Source organism: Camelina sativa, chromosome 7 (genome assembly GCF_000633955.1).
Source record: "Camelina sativa cultivar DH55 chromosome 7, Cs, whole genome shotgun sequence".
NCBI lineage: Eukaryota > Viridiplantae > Streptophyta > Magnoliopsida > Brassicales > Brassicaceae > Camelina > Camelina sativa.
Window position 1 is genome coordinate 3,741,470 of NC_025691.1, and position 10,194 is coordinate 3,751,663.

General features: G+C 37.7%; 2 protein-coding genes and 1 long non-coding RNA gene across 4 annotated transcripts in view; 1 reads left to right on the top strand and 2 right to left on the bottom strand.

Annotated features, from left to right (window-relative positions):
- LOC104704255 (transcriptional corepressor LEUNIG_HOMOLOG-like) overlaps window positions 1-3,568 on the bottom strand; it is a gene marked incomplete at its 5' end in the record, with an annotated part of 4,206 nt that extends 638 nt beyond the window's left edge. Inside the window, 12 exons of the mRNA XM_019226985.1 lie at window positions 7-86; window positions 218-415; window positions 599-718; window positions 800-952; window positions 1,034-1,183; window positions 1,314-1,423; window positions 1,522-1,660; window positions 1,842-2,069; window positions 2,195-2,269; window positions 2,769-3,047; window positions 3,133-3,182; window positions 3,424-3,568. Of these exons, the coding sequence (XP_019082530.1) occupies window positions 7-86; window positions 218-415; window positions 599-718; window positions 800-952; window positions 1,034-1,183; window positions 1,314-1,423; window positions 1,522-1,660; window positions 1,842-2,069; window positions 2,195-2,269; window positions 2,769-3,047; window positions 3,133-3,182; window positions 3,424-3,568 (1,727 nt within the window). The remainder of the gene's footprint in view (window positions 1-6; window positions 87-217; window positions 416-598; window positions 719-799; window positions 953-1,033; window positions 1,184-1,313; window positions 1,424-1,521; window positions 1,661-1,841; window positions 2,070-2,194; window positions 2,270-2,768; window positions 3,048-3,132; window positions 3,183-3,423) is intronic.
- LOC104700185 lies at window positions 3,852-4,546 on the bottom strand. Its single transcript, XR_753522.2, has 4 exons — window positions 4,352-4,546; window positions 4,123-4,233; window positions 3,965-4,016; window positions 3,852-3,871 (listed from the first exon to the last, which is right to left on the bottom strand). It is a non-coding gene; the product is annotated as an uncharacterized LOC104700185 (long non-coding RNA).
- Window positions 7,278-8,511, top strand: LOC104700186 (glycine-rich protein 23). 2 transcript variants are annotated; one of them, XR_002032672.1, is made up of 2 exons: window positions 7,278-7,951; window positions 8,362-8,511. XR_002032672.1 is itself a non-coding variant. In XM_010415657.2 (2 exons), exons 1-2 carry the CDS (start codon window positions 7,359-7,361, stop codon window positions 8,306-8,308), a joined length of 591 nt encoding a protein of 196 aa, XP_010413959.1. In that variant the 5' UTR covers window positions 7,278-7,358; the 3' UTR covers window positions 8,309-8,511. The 2 variants fall into 2 exon arrangements, 1 of the variants encoding a protein (XP_010413959.1); XM_010415657.2 differs by having other exon boundaries at window positions 7,278-7,638; window positions 7,998-8,511.

Consider the following 10,194-nt stretch of genomic DNA (forward strand, 5'->3'; position numbering starts at 1 on the left):
TGCGACTGAGCCAAGGCAGAGATCACACACTCGTGAGCCGCTATCGTCATACATTTGTTCTCCATTGTGTTCCACAGCTCCAGTGTCTGTCACAAGATTCGTTTACCAAAGTTAAATCAATTGAGAGGTAAAACTCATATCATCACGCAAGTGAACATAGAGACTACTGGATATTGTTGACACAAATTGGTTTTCATGGGGACATAGATTACTAGACCTGGTAGCCACCAACGACCAAGAGATTGGGAAAGCTAGGGTGAAAAACAACAGAGTGGAACTTGTTTCCACTGTTAATAAGCTCGTGGATGTAATCTGCTGTACTCAGTGACCATATTTTTACAGCGTCTTCACTAACAGAAGCTACCAAATCACCGTTTGGGCTCCAACAAACAGAATGTACATTTGTGGAATGTCCCTGACAGATCAAAAGTAATAAAGCCATGAGATACAAAAAGAATTTAGATTGATGGAGTGTATGAGTAAACAATGATGGTTAACCATATATGCCCAAATGCTACCAACAAGAAAACACACTAGACTTGGAAGTTTCAAAATATTGAAAGTAGAAAATAATCAAAAATATAATCTTCAGCTGTACCTTAAACATGTGGATCCGTTTGTTATTATTTTCAACATCAAAAATTGACACAATATTCTCGGATGCTGCAGCCAAAAATTGTCCTGTTCTTGGCTGGAACCGTACTTGCGTGCTAGCCCCCTGTGCTTGGAAAATTTAAAGATTAGCAAACAGAGTTTCAATTCGCAGAGAAACCATACAAAAAAAAAATCAGGGGCTTGCCTTTGTAGCACGAACACAAGAAGCGTTGATGTCCCAAAAACGAATATCATTGTTGCTATCACAAGAGCATAATAGCTCGGTTTTTTTAGGATGAAAATCAATGGACATAACAGGTGCAGCATGACCCGAAATTGTTCGTAGGAAGTAACCAGGCTGCACAAATTGGTAATTGTCAGTCACAGCTGAACACGAAAAAAGGTAACAAATATAAAGAGACATATATTATTATTATACATCAGAAGCATCCCAGATCTTGATAGTTTTGTCAAATGAGGACGTTGCCAGCTGAGTTGAATTAGGTCTGAACCGAACATCTGTTATGATATTACCATGTTCTTCCGGCGTGTTCTCAACATGTAGTGTTTCCATGTTCCAAATAAATACCTACTGACAAAAAGAAATTTGCATCCACATTAACTGTTTTTAACCAAACGAAAAGTTACCTATTTATAAATGTTTTAGGGTCATGACAGGTTTATAAGCAAACCGCATCTCCGAAATTAAGATGCTGCACCTTTTTTTCATGCCCAGCGCTAGCCAACAATTTCCCATCAGAAGAGAAGTTACAGCAGATGACCTTACTGGCACTTTTTCTTATAGAACTAACCTCATTGAAACTGAAAGCTGACACTAGAAAGAGGAACCTGTTAGTATATATATATATATATATATATATATAATCAACTACAAGTGGCCCGTTTATCCTTGGGGGGTTAGAATACCTTTTGAAGTTTCGGTATGCTCAGAAGGGTTCCGCTTTAGGGTGCCAAACAAGCTTCCACCATCTCCATCATCTTGGGACAAAAATGATTCTACGTTATCTTCTAGGGCTCCCACATCTCCAAACTGTTCCATGTCATCCTGCAGCTATTAATTCTTATCATAAGAAAGCTGAAAGAAACACGGCGCCATAGTCTATGCAAAAAATACATAAGCCGCTAAGAAATTTCTTTCACACAACACAACTGCATGCTGCAGCCAGATGTTATTAGAACAAAACTAGATTGTTGATATCATTCTTTTGAGAAATTAAGAAACATACCAGTTGATTTGCTGATGATGCGAGACCACCAATCCCATCAGAACCATACATCATTGGTCCTTTTGGCATGCTATTCACATGGTGCATGTTACCAGTTATAGCAACTCCATCAACAGGGTTATGTGTTGAAGGAGTCGACGGCTGTGAGTTGGATGGGCCAACTGTGTTTCCTGTCCCGGTACTGTTAGCAGGACCAGAAGAGGAAGGCCCTTTTCTTTTGCGGTTGTTCTATCAAAGACACAAATGAAGTTGTGGCTCAATCATCTTAGACACTGAAGAATATATTAAGTTGGTTCAAACCACATGACTGAAGGGGGTGTAAGACTTGTGGGGTTGGATCCACAAATTAGTACCTGTTGTGATTGCTGGGATAGTAAGTGATCTTGTTGCTGGGAAGAAGATTGTTGTACTGGAGGCATGCTGATATGCTATAGACCAACGGATAAAAAACAGAAAAAAAGGAATCAGAAAAAACATTTGACTGATAAAAATCTTAGCAGTGAAGTACTCACGTTTGGCAGTAAACAGATAAGTTTTCTCGATTGTTGGGAGCAAGTGATTAACAAGAAGAAACAAAATTCGGATCCCTACATAGATCTACATTATGATAACACAAACACATTTATCTTACAGATTCTCAAATGAAAAGTAATATCAGTTACACGATACCCAAAAGAGTAAATTTTGAAGCATATCATAGACGAGCAATTATCGGAAATGATCCAACTTCACCATCTAACAGAACAAAGAAAATTTGAGATGTTTAATGTGGAACTTTCTCTCTNGAAAAAAAAAAAAGCTGAGCCAATTTACCCATGATGGTTTGTTGCTGATTTAAGAAGGGCCATCCTTGCATCAAGANATGATAGAATGCCACTGCATCTAACAGGGATATGCATTTTTTGGTGATTTGAGAAGAAGTCTTACCTTTGACGAACTCGATTGCATTGGGGACCCTATAGACCCATCATTTGCATTTTGTTGGCCATCTTTCGGATTTAGGTTTCCTCTAGGTAATCCTGTAAATCTTCGAGGGTCCATGTCACCATACATGGGTGAATTAGTCATATTTCCTTGCGCTTGAACCTGAGCCAAGATCTGTTGTTGTTGTTGCTGCTGCGGCGAGAGCTGAAATTGACTTTGATTTTGTAGAAAAGATTTCTGAACCTGTGGCCCACCTAAACCTGGTCGAATTTGCTCGATACCCTGTAACATTTGTCAAGAAACTTAGCAAAAAACTTAGCTTGTAATGACAAACAAATAAATTCTGAGAAGAGACACAGTGACTTACAGTTAATGGCCATCCCTTCAAAGGTAGACCACTCACTCCAGGGTTTAATCCTTCACAAGGGAAAAACACAACACCATAAGAATTGATCTAACAAATTGTGAGCAAAAAGGTTCTCATGAGGCCATTAGCATATCACACCCTATGTAATTTATCATAACTATTCACATAAAAGGTAAGGGATACGTTAATTTTGGAGTCCACAGTCAAATTGAAGGCATGCTACCAGTATTGACCAAAATGATCTTTTAGGTGAGCATATACTCCAGTATGCATTACACTGGATAAATTTACCTGCACCCCCCATCCCAGGCTTTGATTGCAGAATTCCCTGGCCATAAACTGTAGAAGGATCCACTGGCAGTTGTCTCGGAGATGTACCCAGATTGACTTCACTTTTGATTTCCTGCACGTACAAGAGATTCAGATGCACACCCAAAAAATNCAAAAAGAAACCCTCCAGGTGCATCAATTGCTACATCATCATTCACACAACAACAAAAAAACCAATCCAAAGAGTAAATCATTTAGCCTAGATGGGCAGAACAAAAGAAACAATTACATAACAAAACTTATTATTACCAACTGGGTCAGGTGAAACCTTCCCTTCAGTCATAAACGACTTTGCANTTCGCGACTGAATTTGCTGCAGCGCTGCCGAAACACCTCCTTGATGGTTGCCTTGGACCATCTGACTGTTTTGACAGAATGAGACGGGGTCNCATATATATAAACGTCAAGCCTACAAAAACCCAAACACATGAAAGTAAGAAAAAACAAGAAATCTGGGAATTGAAGCTCTCATTAAAATACAAAAAAAAATAAAACCACTAACATCTTGTCAGCTTCCCAATTACTCTGCGCCATAGCTTCAGCCCAATATCGAGCTATATATACAAGTAAGTAAGAATACAAAAATTGAATCAAATCTTCAATTAAAAAAATGATCTGAACTCAGAATTTTTCGATAGTTTCAATAAAAACAAAACAAACCTGAAAAAGCCCAAAAACAAACAAAAGAAGAGCAGATTCCAAGTAGATCAGAACCCTAATTCGATTTTCAAATGTTCCAGTAACTTCAAAGATCAAGCATTGCTACTACTACTACAACATACAAAAAAAATAAAAAATATCAATCAGGTTTAAATTACTTGTAAGCGAACACGACTACTACTTTGGGAAAATTCGTTGAATTGATAAAAGAACGTAATCGAATTCATACCTGACGGATCACAATTCAAGAAAAAAAAAAAAAAAAGTATTCTAGGGTTCTTGTGTTGTAATCAGCTGTAACTTAGAGTAAATCGATCATGAAACAGCTGGAAGAGAGAGAGAGAGAAAGAGAAAGAGATCAGAATCAGATTGAGAGGAGTTTCGTAAAGAGATCAGAGATACTTAAAAAAATGAATGTTAAAAAAAAAACTTCTATGTTTGGTTTGATGCTTTTAGGATACCATGAATAAAAAAGTTTATTAACGGGCCTCTCAATATTTCTGACTTTAATTGGGCTTATTATTGGGCCTTTAGTTGACTTCAACCTAAAGTCAACTCGAAGACGGGGCGGCAGGAAAATAAAAATTATTGTTTGAAAGTTGAAACCGTCAATGTAGGTAGAAGAAAGTTAAAGAAGCTGTGGGGGATACTCAAATTTATGTAACGTTTGTGGAGTAAGAATAGAATAATAACAACACATATTAGAACAAGTCCCGAGCTTAGTAAACTAATGACGATTATTATAAAGATCACATGGTATGACGACAAAACAAAATGGTCCATATATATAGACTCATGCATCAATAATACACATTGACATCATTAATCCACCGTCTTTAGTCTATCTAGTTATTGCTCTATGATAAGAAGCTCAACAATATATGTACACTTACAGACCGCCATATTTTATCTTTTAGCTAGTTATAGCTTTATTAGAAGTTCAACAAGAACACTTGCGCGAAATACTAGTTAAATCTTTGTATATTGCGGTGAGATTCGAACTTATATAAACCGATCAACTGGATATGTTTTACGAATCTAATCCAAATGCTAAGAGAGAGAGAGAGAGAGAGAGAGAGAGAGAGAGAGAGAGAGAGAGAGAGAGAGAGAGAGAGAGAGAGAGAGAGAGAGAGAGAGAGAGAGAGAGAGAGAGAGAGAGAGAGAGAGAGAGAGAGAGAGAGAGAGAGAGAGAGAGAGAGAGAGAGAGAGAGAGAGAGAGAGAGAGAGAGAGAGAGAGAGAGAGAGAGAGAGAGAGAGAGAGAGAGAGAGAGAGAGAGAGAGAGAGAGAGAGAGAGAGAGAGAGAGAGAGAGAGAGAGAGAGAGAGAGAGAGAGAGAGGGAGGGAGAGAGATTGCATATTCTCAATAGAACCAATCCAAAATTTTACAAAACAATGCATAATAGCAAGTCTATTTTGGCAGAACTTTTATTACTAAATCATAATTAGAAATGAACAAATCCACACTTAAAAGTCAGATTCGAGTCTTCAAGGTATTTCTTAAATTTCTTCTAGACCAAAATTAAATCAGTTGTTTTTGAGGTTGAGTTTAAAGTTTTAGTCCCAACTATTATTCTAACAGCCAAAACAAAACCAAATTTTAAACAAAAATCTACATTCACAGGCTCACATGCTTAAACCGATCATCAACCTCAAATTTTTTTTTCTTCTGAAAATGTGTAGATGATGCATGTAATATATAAGCCTATCTGTTTTTCTATCTTTGTTAGTTTGGAGAGTGAAAGGCTTAATAATATATGTTTGGTTTGAACCATTTAATGGCACAATAAATGAGATCACTTCCTTTTCTCACTTAATGTGATCACATTTTTAGGGTTTGAATAATGCAAAATAGCCCTTATATTATTAATTCATGGCTTTATAGTAAGGCATGTCCTTCAACTATAAAAGGAAACTAAAGTAGCCACGATTAATATTTTTTTGTGTGTTTTTGATAACGACGCAATTTATTCATTTAGTGGTGATACGTCTATTTAAAATTACACGAAAAAGAAGATACATTATATATTTTCCTCTCTTTTTTGCTACAAACATAGCTGGTTGAGAGGCCAAGCTAATGAAGCATCAGCTTGCGGCCGTATATATTATATACAAAATTCGGCCCTATTTTCTTAGAATTTTCTTTGGTCTAGTGGTGTTAGGAGTGTTAGTAAACTCTGATACATAACGAGTTCGAACTGCTAGTAGCACGTTTTCTTTTATTTTTCGTCTTTGTTTTAGTAAATATTAAAAAAGTATATATAAACATTAAAAAAGTATATATATTATTGCATATAGTCACAAAAATAGCCCATTTTTTTTTATTTGATTGTGGCTCTCCAAAAGTTAGCGACGGCTCTGGCTACAAATCCATAAAAAGTTAATTTATGAGGGATCATATACATATTATATGATGAACTATTAATCCATATCTGACACTTTTATTCAATATCTAACTGATGATTACATTATGTGTAAAGATGAGTCTAGATTTCAGAACATGAAGTTATATATAACGAACACATCAACCAGTCAATAAACAATGCATATTCTTCAACTTCAGGTTTTACCACCCGGCCCCCAACAACTTTCCTTTTAATCGAAATTGTGATATACCAATTCACTTTATGTGCACATATAGTCACATACTGTATATACAATTTATTTCTTCAATATTTCAAATGAAATTGATTTCATTTCCTTGTTGTGTTGGATGAGATCAACTGGGCAGTTGGCAGACATAAATAAATTGTCCAATGACAGGTTGGACCTCATTTAATTTAGTATACTCATTACTCAACCAATTATTTTCTCTTTTTATTCACAGGTTGAAACGTCCGGTTCAGTCGATGCCGGTTTCCCACTTTTCCTCACGGTTATACTTAGACCAAGCATTTCAACTCTGAATGCATAAATGTTTATTGACATTAGTCTACATTTCACAACATTCGTTAAGATATCAGATATTAAAATAGTTAGACTACAACATATGCACAACTTGTCAATTTTAAAAGTAGCAGATATGTATTATGGAGAGAAACGACTAACGAAACCAGAGATGATAAGAATTTAACTTAATTTACAAAATAAAAGAAGCAAAACCGGTTTAAGTAATGTATGTACTCACGAGTGGACGATATGTCTATAAATACAAGCCAAGACTAAGCTTCACTGACACAATTGTCTTCTCTCTTACATATCCACCATATAAAACTCGTTTGAATTAACTATTCTTAATTATGGGTTTAACTTCCCGTAAGGCCTGTGTGTTTATCTTTGTACTCGCTCTAGTTGCCGAATTTGCGTTCGGACATGTTGAGGTTAACGACGACAAACACTTTTTCCACAAACCTCGCCCATTCCTACACAAACCTCGTCCATTCTTCCACAAACATGGCATTTACAAGAAGGGTTATGGTAAGGGTTTGGGCGGCGGAGGCGGTCTAGGGGGCGGAGGCGGTCTAGGAGGTGGAGGCGGTCTAGGAGGCGGAGGTGGTCTAGGAGGCGGTCTAGGCGGAGGTGGCGGTGGTGGTTTGGGAGGAGGAGGAGGATATGGCGGTGGTGCTGGAGGAGGATACGGTGGTGGTGCTGGAGGAGGACTCGGAGGCGGTGGTGGTGCTGGAGGAGGACTCGGAGGCGGTGGTGGTGCTGGAGGAGGAGGAGGATTTGGTGGTGGTGGCGGAGGAGGATTCGGCGGTGGAGCCGGTGGTGGATTTGGTAAAGGCATTGGCGGTGGGGGAGGACTTGGAGGAGGTTATGGTGGTGGTGGCCATCACTGATGAGGCTCATGCTCATGTTCATGCATTCGTACGTTGTTATATTATTTAATTAAATGAAGNTTTACAAGAAGGGTTATGGTAAGGGTTTGGGCGGCGGAGGCGGTCTAGGGGGCGGAGGCGGTCTAGGAGGTGGAGGCGGTCTAGGAGGCGGAGGTGGTCTAGGAGGCGGTCTAGGCGGAGGTGGCGGTGGTGGTTTGGGAGGAGGAGGAGGATATGGCGGTGGTGCTGGAGGAGGATACGGTGGTGGTGCTGGAGGAGGACTCGGAGGCGGTGGTGGTGCTGGAGGAGGAGGAGGATTTGGTGGTGGTGGCGGAGGAGGATTCGGCGGTGGAGCCGGTGGTGGATTTGGTAAAGGCATTGGCGGTGGGGGAGGACTTGGAGGAGGTTATGGTGGTGGTGGCCATCACTGATGAGGCTCATGCTCATGTTCATGCATTCGTACGTTGTTATATTATTTAATTAAATGAAGAATGATAATTGATTATTACAAAATAAAATGATACATTAGCAATTGTGTATGTCGTTCTTTTTATTTCGAGTCTCATTGTATGCTGATTCCGTATGTTCTGCTTTGGTTGGTTAATAAAATGGTTAAAGCCAGATTACAACTTTACAAGGATATTTAAGTAGTAGAAAGAAAGGGTAAACGATTTTATTACTCTAGCTAGATTAACAATAACTTAAACTAAAAAAATATAAATTATAACTTAGACTCGTTTTAACTTCTTGAATTTTTATGTGATACAAAAGTTTGCTGTCTGTCTCAAAAGTTTTGCAATTGTATCAACCACTCAGTTATTAAGTGACTGTTTAATGTTTACTCTCATCTTTCCAATACAAATCTTATACGTACTCTGAAGAGACTTGTCAATAAAATGATCTTATATATACTTACTTACGACTATCAATCACGATATATATATATATATATATATATATATATATATAAATTTGGTGTTTTTATTTTTATTTGATCTAATCCAAAGTTCAAAAACGCATTACATGAGTAGGTCTTATCTCAAATTCAGTCTCTACGGTGCAAAACTTTTGAGTAGCAAACTCTTGTATCACATAAAATTTAACAAATTAAAATGGATAGCATGCTTAAGGTTAATAAATAAGGAATTGGAACCAATTATGTAGGTTTTAATCCGCGTGCTTTTTACTTGGCAAGTCTCTTCTCATAAACTGTAATCTTCTCCGCTTTTTCCCATCGTTGCTCTCGACAATAAGGCCGTCTCCAACCATTGCACTAAAATGTATACCATTTTTAGTGTAATTTTAGCGGGATCTTTAGTCAGATGTTATACATTTTAGGTAATATTACCAGAATCTACAAAAAAAGATTTTATTACTAGAATATTTCAAGTATTTTCAAAATACCCAGCATGCTCTTATGTTATGTTACTGGAAAAAACGTTATTACAAAAATGACATTGCCACGTCAGAAATCGCTGACGTGTATTAAATAACTCAGCTGTAACGCGTTATAGAGGTAATGACGACTGAGTTATAGGTATGTTGCGGCTGATTTATGAAAAAAACATTTGAGTAAGATCGGACGGCTGACTTAGAGCATAACTCAACCACACGTTACAACTGAGTTATTAAAATCTGGATGAGTTATGCTCTAACTCAGCCGTCCTTACGGCTGAGTTTTCACCCGATGGTTGAGTTGTCAAAATTTTGGCTGAGTTAGAGCATAACTCAGCCATAACGTGTGGCTGAGTTTTCACCCGATGGTTGAGTTGGCAAAATTTTGGCTGAGTTATCAATACGACACGGCTGAATTAACTTTTCACCGCCTGGCTGAGTTATGAAAAATGGCTGACTTATGAGATCTAGTTACGGCTGAGTTATGGTTAAAACTATAACTCAGTCGTGATAGGCTGACTTATCGTACAACTCGGCCATTTCACGGCTGACTTAGTAGCAAAAGATTAATTACTAGAATGTTATTCAGTTACGGCTGACTTATTAAACGATACGGCTGAGTTACATATTTTCAGTTGACGAAGCGGCTGAATTTGGCAGCAATTTTTCTGTTTTTTAATTACTGTACTGTTATTCATGTTATGACTGAGTTATAATTTGTTTAATGGCTGAGTTATATTAAGACTGAGTTATTATTTCTTTAATGGTTGACTTGCCACGTCGGACGCATCATCCATGTCAGTATTCCATACCATCATCTTTCTTCTCTGGAAATACGAAACGTCGTTCCTTCGATTCTTCAACTGGTTATTAAGTGAACTATTTACCTTATATATCACACCTTGTTCTTCTACTTCTTCTT